A 14,849-nucleotide genomic window follows, 5' to 3' on the forward strand; every position below is an offset into this window, starting at 1 on the left:
TCTCTTCCTTTTGAGCCTTCTAACTTTTTCTTCTTCTTCAAGCTTCAAGAAGACAAAAGATTTCTTATAAATGGTTCACACACTCACAAGATGCTCTAAGGTTTCGTGGATTAGGGTTTGGGACAAGGAGGCTGTAAATGAGGCTAAGGGGTGGGGGTTAAGGAGCTTAAATAGGGTGCAAAACCCTGAAATTAGGGTTTCATTCTGGTCGATCTACTCGCTGAGTCGATGGCTCTTGACTCGTCGAGTAGATAGCTTAAACCCCGCGCATAATTTGCCTTCTACTCGACGAGTTAGGGTCACCAACTCGTCGAGTCTCTCTCTTAAAATGAATAAATAAATAAGTTAAATACATACCAGGAACCAGACATTACATAATTACTAAACATTAAAAACTTGAATCGATATATAGTTAAAAAAAATGAAATGATCTAAAATACTACTGTTCAAATTGATTTGATCCAAAATTTTATTATCTAAAAATAAAATAACCTGAAAATAATATGATGTTTAATATTTTTATTATTCAAAACTTTTATAATTGTTAAACATTAAAAACTCGAACCAATATTTAGTTCAAAAAAATAAAAAAATAAAAAACACTATTAATATCAAATATATAGTAAAAAAACATTAAAAAAATAAAAATATAAAAAAAATAACAAAAAAGTGAAAACCGAATACATACATCTACTTTTAAAAAATATTTAAAAATTTGTTAAAAAAATCAGAAAGACAAAAAGAACGTAAGAACCTATTAAAGATTTACTAAAAATATTAAAAAATAAATAAAAAGTTGTATACAAATGATAATAATATTAAAAAAAACAAGAATAACACAAAAACATGATCATTATACGATCATTATATGTGATAATTTGTAAAAAAATTAATAAAGATGATAAAAATATTAGTAAACTTTTTATAACTTGATTTATATATTTGTATAACTCGAAGTTCAATAAATAAGAATATATATATATATATATATATATATATATATATATATATATATATATATATATATAATCTCTAATAAATGAAGGTTCTTTTTGTCACTTGTCATATTGTCATTATAATTGTTAAATGTCATTTTATGGTTATTTTGAATTTTTTTCCACATGTTATTTTATGAGTTTTTCTATTTTATTAAATTTCACATAATATTTTGATATAATAATTGTAATAAATAGATATCAATTTCATTAACGAACTTACCTTTTTAATTTTAAAATTTTTCAAAATTAAAGTTTATTAATTTCTTTTATTTATTTAAATTTAAAAAAGAAAAAAGATTTTTATGATAATAATTCATTATTTTTCTTATAAATTTAAAGTTGTCAAATATTTTTCTTACGAAAACGCGAAAACAAATTTTATCTTATAAAAATTAAACACATGTACTATAAAAAATAAATTTATTACCAATAAATTAAAGATAATAAGTTTATATTGAATTGTGTTATGATAATATAGATTTTAAAACGTTTTCAATAATTATTTTTTTTTCAAGTCCTTAACCATTTTTAAATTCACGTTTTCATAATAAAAATGTCAAAAATCATACTTCGCTAATATGACACAATTTCTCATCTATTATCGATTATCATCATGTATTTCAAAGTTTGGATGAATTATTGTCCTAAAATATAATGTTGAGATGACACAATCTCATAGGTTTTTCTTGTTGTCTTGTTTTCATAAATTATTTGTATTTTCGTATGAACCTCCCATATATATATATATATATATATATATATATATATATATATATATATATATATATATATATATATATATAACTTGATTAATAAATATGATCTCTAATATTATAATATAATAATATTAAAAGTTACTTGTCTTGAATTTAATATCTACGGTGGGATGTTCAGTTTTAATTGGTCAAATACTCATATTATATTAAATGGGCCAAATGCTTCCAAGCCATGGACGCACGAAAGGCTAGCCCACATTTCGGCGGCGCAGTTTAAGTGCCCACGTTGGTTGGGATGGTCCATTGTCCATATTTGGTTAATGCTTTTGTCAAATTTATCCTTAATAAAACGATTGGTAAAAACAGTCGTCATCGAATAATACATATACATATATATATATATATATATATATATATATATATATATATATATATATATATATATATATATATATATATATATATAGGGAGTGGTTCAAATGAGAACCAAAAAAGGTTAAAAACCGTAAGAACCTCTAACTTTAGATGTTTATAAAAGGTTTAGGATAACCCTAAACCCTAAAACCCTAAACCCTAAACCCTAACCCCTAACCTCTAAACCCTAAACCCTTTATAAACACCCTAAACCCTAAACCCTAAACCCTAACCCCTAACCCCCTAAACCCTAAACCCTTTATAAACACCATAAACCCTAAACCCTAAACCCTTTATAAACATCTAAAATTAGAGGTTTTTACGGTTCTTAACCTTTTTTGGTTCTCATTTGAACCTTTACATATATATATATATATATATATATATATATATATATATATATATATATATATATATATATATATATATATTCACGTTGTGAATTTTCGAAGATTCACATTGTGATTTTGACGTAAAAAAAGATCGAATTTTATATCATTGGAAAAAGGATAAAAAGTTATGAATTTCTGTATTTTTAGTTTTTTTTTTTTTTTTTTTTTTGATAAAAAATAAGTTTTAAAAATTGAAAAAAAGATTGGTTTCTTGATTAATTATGGTTCTCTATTGACCCTATATATATATATATATATATATATATATATATATATATATATATATATTATTTCTTAGTGGACAACAATTTACATAAATATTAATTCTAACACACTTCCACACAAGTTGTTAGAAAAAAAAAATTAGTTATTCCAATATACATACAAAATTGTATACAAATTCAAAAATTACAAAAAAGTTATGGGTCTTACTAGTCATATCTAACTATTGCATGTACCAACAATGATCAAAATTACACGCAGGGTCGGCCCATGGGCCTGGGCAAGCTGGACGACCGCCCCGGGCCCCCAAATATGAAAGGGTCCCAATTTTATATATTTTATATTAAGTATATAGCAGTAGCCCATTAGTTTTAAGCTTATACGATCGGTTATTGAAGCTCAATCCTCTTATCAGGTGCCAACCCAAAAAGGAAGCGGAGGAATGAGCAATCGCGAATGGCGTGCGAGAGAGGAGTGATGTCCGACTTCCAAGGCAAATTTCCATGGAAAATCCAAACGTTTTCTTCAAATTCGATAAGGTAAGCAATGGTGAGAACTCAAATTTTTCTATTTCTTATTCAATTTCAGATGAATCGATCTCGATCTCTGATTTCTTCTCCCATTCTCCATATTTTCTGATTTCTGATTTAGGGTATCTGATTGTCAAATCGCCATTCAACATTTGATTATTGCTTCTTGGTTTTAGTTTTCGTGATTCCTGATTATTACCCTTCTTTCAATTTCCAAGTTTCATTTTTTCTGGAAAGATTGGAATAGCACCAAACCACTGAGATTCTGAGAATTGCTAGTCACAGACGAAGTCACATTAGCATCTGAGACTCTGAGTACTCCCACCGAAATCGCTGATTGTGAATTTGTAATTTGTGAAATTTCTTATGTTTCTGTAAGTTATACTTTCTAGCCTTGAATTGAAATTTCTTATTTTCTGTGAATTTGTGATATACTGATATTCTACTCTTTTATGAATCTTTTTTTATCTTTAGAATTTTATGTTGTGTAGAATTCGAGAATCCAACTTATCCAAATCCAAGTTTATGACCTTCTGACTAATTGATTGTGAATCCTTGTAACTCTTATTGTAAGTGGTCTCTCGATTTATTTAGAGTTAATTTGTTATTCATTTGTTTAATTCCAGTTTTTTAATGTAAGAATGTTCATCATTTTAATTCGATTTTCTTTTTTTTAATTTCAGAATTTTCTGCTGTGACTGTTGAGCTTTCTCAGTTGTCATTTGGCAAATGCTTAGAAGTTATTTACAGGCTCATAGCATCGGCATCCCAGGCAACCAACAATAGGAGGTACAAAAGAACTCTTTTTTTTATTTGTTATTTTGTTTGTTGCTTGTTATCTGTTTGGTGATTGTCTTTTATCACTTTGCATCTAAAAAAGCTCATGAATGTAAATTTCAATAGTTTTTCTTTGTTATGTTTATGTATTAGGGTTCAGGCCTTTTTATTTTGTTGTTTTGTATTAATAGATGCTAGGTTGTTTGGCTTTCGGGGCCTGTCCCGAAGTCTTTTCTTTCTATAGGTGGGGAGTCCCCAGCCTTCAATTGTATTATTTTTATAGATAATAAAAATTTCCCCAGCCTTCAATTGTATTATTTTTATAGATAATAAAAATTTCCGAAGGTGCCGCCCTCTAATAAAAAAAAAGGCCCCGATTTTTTTTTTTTGCCCTGGGCCCCAAATTGTCTAGGACCGTACGAGAGATTGCTTACTTCATATTGGTTGAGACTTGGGATGTCTAGTAACACGATATATGCATATAAATTCAGAACTACCTTACGACTTAGGTTTCAAACTCATCCCCACTAAACAAACAACATGTTTATAGGGCTTCCAGGAACAAATTTTTCTTAGTTTGTTAACACCTTTTCATTTAAGAGAAATTAAATATCATTGTATTTTTTATTCCTACAAATTCTCTTACCCAATTAAATAGTTACATATGTAATATTTAATGCTCATTTAATGATATTTTAATATACTAATATGACACATGTCATCATTTAATCGAACTAAAACAGTAAAAAAGATTCACATTGCAAATCCAGATCATCAAAATTTATAGATAAAAAAGTAAAAACAATCCTCATCTCCAATTGTCGAAGCCTCATCACTATCATCTACCAAAAATAATTCAAATCCCCAACCTTACAAGTAAAGCTGGATAAGCTCATCACTGACAACAGAAGGTGTCAAAACACCCAAATCTGTAAAAAGCAGTGTCAAATATTGAGGTGGTGTGTAATCCCTAGCAGATGTTTCAACCTCAACTTTTGATGGAATTGGTACCCCAAAATCAACTGCCCTTAATGCAGGTACCATGTCCTTCTGATCCAACGGATACAAACGAGCAAACTGCAAAGTTTTCAACAAATCAATAAATAGATTACTAATTTCATAATTTATATCATTTCTTTTCAACTTTAAACAAACCTTGTAACTTTCAGCAGCAACATACACAGGCTTATCCATGCTTTTAGCCACCAATGCAATCTGATACGTCCCCATCATGTTAATTATACCTCCACTTTCAACAACTCCATCTGCTCCCACAATCACCATGTCAACTTCATCCATACTGTATGCTACAGCTGAATCAATTAAGAGCTTCACAGGAACATCAAGCTTTGCCAGCTCATTTGAAAATCTTAACCCTGTTCTATCTGGTCGCCCCTCTGTTTTCAGATCATATAAGTTTATATTTCCTGAATGGGAGTTTATAATTTGAAGAATTCAAAGTTTGAATACATACCTGTGCAGAGAACCCGAAAGACTTTCTTGCTTTGTGCTGCGGTTTTCAAGATTTCAAGAACAACTCTAGAGAAACCATGTACCAGGATTGTACAGCCATTAAAGATAAAATCTTGACCTAGCATTGCAATGATTTTTCGAGCCTGTGTGAATGTGAATCTTGGTTAAAGCTTAAAAGCTTTTCTGGGTGTCATTGATTTATAACAAAAGATTACATACCTTGTAAGAAATCTCCCCAAATTTCAATGCGCGTTCAAGAAATCGAGACTTGGCTGCATTGAAGTCTTCATATTCAACAGCTGAAGTTCTAGTTACGTAGCGCATAAAAAGATCACAACCTGCTGTTAATGAGATGGAAGTTGTGTCCCATGACTGAAAATGTAGAACATGTTTTTAAGTTTTTGTCAAAAATAAAGAAGACACGGGTGATCTTGAATCACGAGTGAAATTTTGAAGCACATTGTTATTGAAATTTACAGTTCAATTGACAACATGGCAACTGATTGTATTGATTTCTATCAAACGAATTCAACTACACAGCAAAGCTCTGTAATATAATTGAACGTTTCTGAAAGAGAGTGAAAAAGAAACACATGCCTTGAGAGAATCCGACGCTGTCTTGAGTTCTCTTTGGAGTTCCATCATGGTGGTGGCCTCACTAGACCTAATAACAGAAGCCAAAGCCCTAATAGCCGCCACCGCTTCCGCCAAATCAGGCTGTTTCCTCCAGTTATTAAACTCATCGATGACGCTGAACGGCTTTTCGGGGCTGCTGGAGTTAAGTGCAGTATCAGGATCAGATGGCAGTGTATCTTGGTCATGGCCAACGGCGGCTTGAGCCTGAGCGAGCCAATCGCTTGTAACGACTGCGTGGTGAGCCGCTCTTGTCTGGTAGTAAGCGGATATGTTGTTGACAGGGATAGGGTTAGGGTTGTTGAGGGTGTCGGCCATGGAGGATGAAGGCGGAGAGATAATACGGCTTTCGGCCTTGGGAACGGAATCGTCTTGAAGAAGATTGTCGTTCCTGTCGAGAATGAAGGAAGCAGATCTCCACCACATTTATTTTGTTTGATTTGGGGGTTGTGGTGGGTATATTAAAAGCTCTCACAGTGTCTTGCAAAAGGCAAAGAATCAAATCGGCGGAAAGCGTAACTCCAACTACGGCATTAGCAGCAAATTCCGGTGGGATTATGACCGACTAATTGCTGTGTTGTTGTCTATTAATCAATGCGTCGTGGCTTCCCTCGGAGTCGGAGGCAAAGGTTCATCAAAATTGGATTAATCGGGTGTTTAGTTTTTTTTAGATACAACAATTTACTTTTAAAGAAACGATTTTGAGAGATGATTTGTATATAATAATTTTTAAAGAGATGATTTGTATACAACAATTTTTATTTAAAGAGATAATTTGAACAGATGATTTGTATACAACAATTTTTAAAAAGATAATTTGTACACAATAATTTTTTTCTCCATACACAATAATTGATGTCTTAAAATATTGTACTCTATAATATATAAATTGTTTTGTATGGCAAAAAATTATTGTATACGAATCACTTTCCATATTTTTGTACTACTCATGACTAGGGAAAAAGGGTCTAAACTCAACCTGAATGGAGCCTGACCCGGAAACCTGAATTCAAGGATTCGTAGACCCAGGAACCGCCGGTATATATAAACCGGTTCATATCCGGATAAAATAGGTATAGAGCAAATTGGAACAGGATTTTGGTACATAGAACCAGTTCCAACTTTTAGACCCGAAAAACCTAGAATTTTGAATTAATAACTATAACATTAGTGTTCCCAAGTTGTATATTCAACTAAACAACTATAACGTTCATATTACTAATTCAAGGATTCTTATCTAATTCTCTCTACCTAATCTTGATTTTTCGAATTCCGATAAATAAAAAAACAATTAAATTCGATCGGATTTAACTAGTTTTATATTTTTTTTTTGGATCAGAATTCTCAAAATTTGAATTAGGTTTTTTTTTCGAATTCTAGTTCGAAAATTATTGGATTTCATATACAAACAAATTTATATGCATATAAGGGTTTTCAGATTTTGTACGGAAAAGAATAGGAATGTTTCGGATAGAAATTTGGTTCCATTTTTTCATAGTATCCGATTTAAATCCGGAGGATCAAATTATTTATTTTTATTAAATGATTAATATTAATATTAAAGTATAAAACTTATTTGTTTTTTTAACATGACTTATCAAATATCGGTTTAAAACAGCCTCTTTTACTTTTTCTTGTAGTTTTATTTTTATTGTTAATATTTGAAAATAACTTGGAACTAGAACACCCCTAGTGTTTAATAAGGCCCAGTCCAAGTCAAAATTGGGTAAAGATGAATTGTAATATATTTTTGTTTTGTGAATAAGGCCTTGTCGGCGTGGTTTATTAAAATTTGTATTTTTGAGTCCAAAATTAAAAATCAAGCCCAACGATCTCTCTGTAATTTCAAAAAAAATTGCATTCGGCTATTATGCAAGATGCTATCCATTCTCTTCCATTCCATCATGTGCCCTTATATGAGGTCATTTCTCATTTGTGTTCTTTTCTTGTTATCTCTTCTTCTTAACACGTTTGCTGCCATATCAGCTACAATTATAGCTCTCAACATGTTATGATATAAAAATACCAATTTGCCCTTAACGTGATACGAAATAAAGACCAATATAATGTCGACTGTCATATTTACCCGACCAATTGTTATTTTTTTTTTTTCAATCATTAAAGGTTCAATTATGTTTCGGTCTTCAAAAAACTCAAAAGCTAGCAATATATTAAATTTTAAAGTGAACATAAAGTAAATAAATAAGATGACTAATTAAGCATCAATCAACAACGAATCTAGAATAAAAATGCATGTGGTTCATAATTAAGTGAGACTGAAAATATTAAAGATTCAACAATACATGTAGCATGTCGTGTCGGATCGAACCAATAAAAAACGGTCGGTTTGCAAATAGACTAGTTTAACCGGACCAGTTGAACAACTTAAAAACCAATATAAGCCACCATATATGACCCTTAAAATCGGATTTTACCAAAAAAAAAAAAAAAACTTTCCACAAACTGATCTTTTTACTTTTTACACCAACCATTTTCTACGACTAACAATGTGGAAGAAGTTGTATTATTTTTCAAATCTTCTTATAACTTTTCACAATTCATTTTTATAATATCAAACAATTATATTTCTTTTTTTTATCTCTAATAATCTAACGTAGGATGAGTTTTAATAATATTAATCATTTGCTTTATAAATTTAAGTATAAGTTATCCAAATTTTTATTTATTTATTTGTTCCTTATTTTTTTCTAATAGTATAAGGTATGTCGTATTTTTTATTCAAGATAGGTCTTTAATCTTTTATTATATAGATAATTAAATACTATATAAATTTTAAAAATTAGGTGGGTTCTATGATAAGCCTTGGGTCTGCATAGCTACACCTGGCATTAGGGGTGTCAAAAAAACCCGAACCCGATTAACCCGATCCGACCCTAACCCGAATAAGTTTATTAGGGTCGGGTTCAATAGGGTTAGAATTTTAAATCGGGTTATTCGGGTTAACCCGACAAACCCGATTTGTAGTTAGGGTCGGGTTTAAGGTTGATTTTTACAAAAAAAATTGGGTTTCGGGTCAACCCGAATAACCCGGTTAGTAATTCACAACCTTTACATATTCCACCGTTCTCTGCTTTAACAGTACAAAAAGACTACAAACCCTTTGAAAATGTAAATTTTTGTGACTCTAGAAGCATACGAGGGTCAAGTAACTCCCATTGGTGAAGTTGAAGTCCAAAAAGATATAAAATCTCAAAAGTACTGGAGCAGCTGAGAAAGTAAAGATTTTATTTGATGGTTATTTCTACTTTAAACTAACTATAAACATGAATAGACTACATGATGTTGATCGTTAACTAGAGATTAAAAGTTCATATATTTAATATTTATAATTGAAAAACTCTTTTAGGTATTGTGGCATGCATGCTTTCTCATATGTTGTAATAACCATGAGGTCCATGATCTTCTATTTTTAATTTATTTCAATTTGTATGCATTCTTGATGTTAAGAAAAGAGTAAAAAAAATGGTTTGAGTTTATATCAGATTGCACTCTTGAAAAAACCATATATATTATGTTTAAATTAAGTGTTTAGTCTATTAACCCGACTAACCCGGCTAACCCGACCCTATTAACCCGAACCTGACCAACCCATACCTTAATAGGGTCGGGTGTCGGGTTAAATTATTTTTTGTGAAAACCCGACTAACCCGATCCGATTAACCCGAAACCCGATCGGGTTGACCCGATTACCAACCCTACCTGGCATCAACCAAAATTTTACGAGGATCAAAAATCTAGTTTTTATTAATTACAAATGGTCTTTTAAATTTCTAGTCTTTATACTTATAAAGCTAGCATTTTTTTTTGAATCTCATGCATTTGAAACCCTATTTTTTAACTTCCTCAAACCACATTCATTTGAAAACCCCTTTTTGAACTAATGCAACTCAAAAGTTTTCTTAATTATCATTTAACACTCAAAAGTTTATAACTTATATTATGTTTAATTAGCATTTAGTGAAAAGTTTACTATAAAAATGTCAATATTTTGTGTCTTTTGTGTTATATAAAATCTTACATGTAAGAAGGATTTGAAGATATTGTGATTCAAAAGTTTTCATGTAGTTGAAGCATTCACGATCCAAATATGATTATTTAAATAAATGAGTTATATCGCATCGATGGTAATTGTAATATGATTTTTTCTTTCAACAAAACAAATGAAGCTTTTCTATTCTTTCTTTATATTCAGTTTCTCATTTAATCTTTATATGTGATTTGTGTGTATTACTCAATCTTGAATGTGACTCTCCAAACATCAATGTTTTGCTTGGAATATCTTTCTGATTCTTTTTTTTTTCAAGAAAAATATTTAGATTGTAGGTTAGTGAAGAATTGTCATCAAGTTTCTATGGTTGAATGGTGTTAAATGAAGAAAGAAGATTCATAATGGATTTGAAGATATTGTGATTCAAAAGTTTTCATGTAGTTGAAGCATTCACGATCCAAATATGATGATTTGAAGAAATGAGTTATGTCTATCCAAATATGATGATTTGAAGAAATTGGTTATGCCACATCGATGGTAATTGTAATATGATTTTTTCTTTCAACCAAAACAAATGAAGCTTTTATATTATTTCTTTATATTCAGTTTCTCATTTAATCTTTATATGTGATTTGTGTGTATTACTCAATCTTGAATGTGACTCTCCAAACATCAATGTTTTGCTTGGAATATCTTTCTGATTCTTCTTTTTCAAGAAAAATATTTTGATTGCAGGTTAGTGAAGAATTGTCATCAAGTTTCTATGGTTGAATGGTGTTAAATGAAGAAAGAAGATTCATAAAATGGATATAGGTTTTTTTGTTTGAGCAAAGTTGATGAATGTTAGTTTTTTCTTTTGATTTAAATGTATGTTTATGTAACATCTTTATTTATATATTCAATCACCCAATGCTCTTATTTATTTGATTGTAGTTTTTCTATTTTGATTATGTTTATTTTCTATTATTTTTTTGTTGGGTTATCCTACACAACATATTTAAAAGATAACATAATTTTGAACATTTGATATATAATTATAATAGACTTATCATGGCATGTTCTTCATATGAAAGTAATTTATCCATATTACTACGACAAAAATTACATATGACATTTACGAAAATATATATATATATATATATTATATGTGATTTGTTTAACATGTATATGCATCTATGTATGTTATAAATTTATAATTAAATATCTTTATGTTTAATAATTGAAGGGATTAAAATGATGTATCAAAACCAATTATTTAGACGAATATAATAATAATAATAATAATAATAATAATAATAAATTTACATTTCCAAATACCCCATTCATTTGAAACTCACACTATAACTCAAGAGTTTTCTAATTTATGTATATTTATTAGTTACAACTCAAGAGTTTTTAACTTATGATTATTAATTAGTAATCACTAATAACTTTTTATTTTCCTTTATTTTATAAAGTTGTAAAGTTTTGCTCATTAAAAACATTAATGTATTTGAAGAGATTTGTGATTTAAATATGAAGAGTTAATATAAATGTTATAATAGATGTTTTAATGTTTTTATGTTATTAAAAGTTATAGTGTTTATTTTTCATATTTTTTTATTATTCGTTGTATATATACATATTTTTTAATACAAATGTTATAATAGATGTTTTTTCAATTTTTATGTTACTAAAAGTTGCAGTTCATATTTTTGTTCATACATTTTCTTACCCGTTATATTATAATTCATTTGATATATAATTTACACAATTTTAAACAGTTTATAAAATTATCAAAAAACTGTATATATCACAATGACTTAAAATTAAACTATAATGTTTATTAAAACTAATATGTTAATTATATGTTTGTTTTACTACTAACATTTTGTTTCAAAGTAGAAATATTAAATAATAATTTGGTAAAGTTATTATTTTAACTATATAATTTTATTCTCGCGCAACGCGCGAGGATTCGCCTAGTTTTTATTAAACTGCACATGATCTTCCACAAAAGTAATACATAAATAGATACGTGTAAGAAATCCCCCTTATTTATGCTTAAGCCAACAATCAATACAGTAAAAAAGTTTATCAACAAAAAAATGAAATGAATTATAAATTTGTACAAAATGAACTCATGTGACCTATATAAAAACTCATGAGTCATGAGTGAGTATAATCTAGCACAATATAAAACTTGAGAACTAAGATGTCTTATATTTTTTAGGGAAAACTTTATAAAAACCCAACATATTTTCATCAAAATCTTAAAAAAAACCACTATATTATTTATTTGTACGTTAAAACCCTTATATTTTTTAAAATGTATCATTTAAGACATCGAACTCGGTATATCCTAAATAGCCGAAAATGATAGGTAATCGATTCTCAACGTTTTGATTGTTACAAATCATTAGATTAAAAAAAATTAAAAATATATATATATATAAAGGTTTAAATTCACTAAAAAAATAATATAATGGTTTTTTTAATCCTTTCATGAAAATATATTAGGTTTTTCTAAGATAAGAAAACCTTAAATAAGAATTTATGAAAATGTAAGGGTTTTAGTGCTCTAAAAAATAATATAGTGGTTTTTTTAAACATTTGATGAAAATACGTTGGGTTTTTCTAAGGTTTTCCCTATTTTTTATACAACAATAAGTATATGATTTCTTAATTGAATTTATATTTTTTTGTTTTTTGTTTTTTATCTTTAAATCCACATATTTTCGATGAAATCCGGTTGATATTTTTATGGTTTGAATAGGTTAGGTCTTTTATTTTGTTTTCACATTTAGTTCGTTTTCTCTTAGATATTGCAATCGTTTGTTTCAAATTAAAGTTATATGAAATTCGAATTAATGCTTGAAAGATATATGATAGTAAAACCATGTTTCTCATTTTGTTTGCTGACTGAATTAGTTGTTCTTGGATGTCGATTTTATGACTTTATCTTTAAATTTTATTAACATACAAAGAAGTCGACAATCTCAAGTTTTATTTTGTTAATAAAAGTCATGGAATGTGTTTTGCATATGATATCTTTTTTGCTGTAAATATAATTATTATTTTTTTTGCATGTGACATGTTCTTTAATTATTTGCCTTTACAAAAATGGTGTTCATTATAGCACCAAGTTATCTCAAATAGGTTTATTTAATATAAACATAAATTTGTTTTTTAAAGCAATATAGTTCTTGTGTTCTTTGACTTTTGGAAAGATTACTATACGGTTAACCAAAAAGTATCATTTGTGAAAGACTTTAGGACGGTGCAAATTATCACTAACCTACTAAACATCTCTTGCATTATAAATGCTAAATGAATGCATGCCATTTCTTATTAATAGTATTTTTGTTTTTTAATATACATAAAAGGATATTTTTAAAATAGTTAAGTTATTGTCATTAACTATAAGATAATTTTGATAAATTAAAAAAAAAAGGTATATGGTGCTCAAGATCAAGTTTAAAACATAAAACTTTTAGATTTTGTAACGCAAGACTGTAGCATCTCCTTCTGAATCTTCTCAAAACAGTTGAGATGGTAAGTGAGTCATATGCATTAAGATTTGACTTGCTCTTTTTATTGAAAATCTCAAAACAAACTAATCACACACGAACACACCTCCCGAAGCTACTTGTGCAAAACAAAAAATGAAAAGTTGTCAACACCGGAGCATAACGACAGGTATGAGTCAATCTTTGGGACACCTGACCGGTGTTATGAGTAGTAAATGTTCAATTGATCCTAAAACTCCAAATTCAAGAAAGCATAAAAAAGAATATAAAATTTCAGTGTTACGAGCCTTCCAGCGCTCTAAAAATTCCGTTTTACTCATTTTTTTTTATATACCTTGCTTGGGGACATAGTTTCTAACTATACTCACGGGTCTTTGCATGTTAACTTCAGTCCCCCGAAAAATGTCTAGAAGCCTCTCACGGTAATAGACCGTGAGATGTCCCACAATAGAAAAGTCAATGACAAAAATATAAAGAATAAGCCTAGCAAATAAATTGATAAATGTATTATGTGTTATCTTGTTTAAAAAAATATATTAAGTTAATCTGTGACCTTTGAGATTCGAACGAGTAAACTCTGAGGGTGTTCTACACATAATCACCTAAAGCTGAATTGTTTGAGATTTGTTGGGTTGAAAGTTCGCTACACGGGTTCCATAGAAAGTCATGAACTTAATAATAACAATATATATATATATATATATATATATATATATATATATATATATATATATATATTCAAATAAAGCTAATATGTGGCCTTTGAGGTTCGGGCAAGTAAATGCGATGAATCTTTTTAAATCTAGCACACTAAGGTCATATGGTCTGGATTCTAGTGTAAATCAAATTTATACATTCTTACACTCCCGAGCTTGTGAGGAGTATCGAATGTTGTTGGTAAAGTTCACACAAAGCATAATGCAATCTTTCCACCTAACTCTAAGAGCTTATTTAGATTAGATTGGTTAGATTAAAATTAATCAAAGAGCTTATTTTGATTGATTAAATTGGTGAATGAGAATTGCAAGAGCTTGTTAGCATTTCCAAGTGCCAACTTAGATGGAAATAAACAAATATCATTTTCATATTTTGAATCACATTGCTAATTAGTTTTACATAGAGTTGGAGTATTTACAAACCTTGAATTCACTTCACTTAATCAATTGCTTTATTATT

General features: G+C 28.9%; 1 protein-coding gene across 1 annotated transcript; it reads right to left on the minus strand.

Annotated features, from left to right (window-relative positions):
* Positions 1-4,784: 4,784 nt before the first annotated feature.
* On the minus strand, positions 4,785-6,779 carry LOC145087128 (uncharacterized). Its single transcript, XM_079025034.1, has 5 exons — positions 6,120-6,779; positions 5,742-5,894; positions 5,524-5,665; positions 5,205-5,446; positions 4,785-5,126 (listed from the first exon to the last, which is right to left on the minus strand). The coding sequence occupies exons 1-5, from the start codon at positions 6,579-6,581 to the stop codon at positions 4,920-4,922; spliced, it is 1,206 nt and encodes a 401-aa protein (XP_078881160.1). The 5' UTR covers positions 6,582-6,779; the 3' UTR covers positions 4,785-4,919.
* Between the last annotated feature and the right edge of the window lie 8,070 nt (positions 6,780-14,849).

Source organism: Lactuca serriola, chromosome 1, assembly GCF_051521515.1.
Source record: "Lactuca serriola cultivar US96UC23 chromosome 1, Lser_US96UC23_V15, whole genome shotgun sequence".
Lineage (NCBI taxonomy): Eukaryota > Viridiplantae > Streptophyta > Magnoliopsida > Asterales > Asteraceae > Lactuca > Lactuca serriola.

What these genes read in the sequence shown, in the direction of transcription:
- LOC145087128 (XM_079025034.1), bottom strand. Translation starts at nt 6,581, where the DNA reads ATGTGGTGGAGATCTGCTTCCTTCATTCTCGACAGGAACGACAATCTT. An exon ending in CTTTCGGGTTCTCTGCACAG is followed by an intron (nt 5,447 to 5,523) that starts GTATGTATTCAA and finishes ATCTGAAAACAG; the next exon opens with AGGGGCGACCAGATAGAACA. An exon ending in TTGCTGCTGAAAGTTACAAG is followed by an intron (nt 5,127 to 5,204) that starts GTTTGTTTAAAG and finishes AAAACTTTGCAG; the next exon opens with TTTGCTCGTTTGTATCCGTT.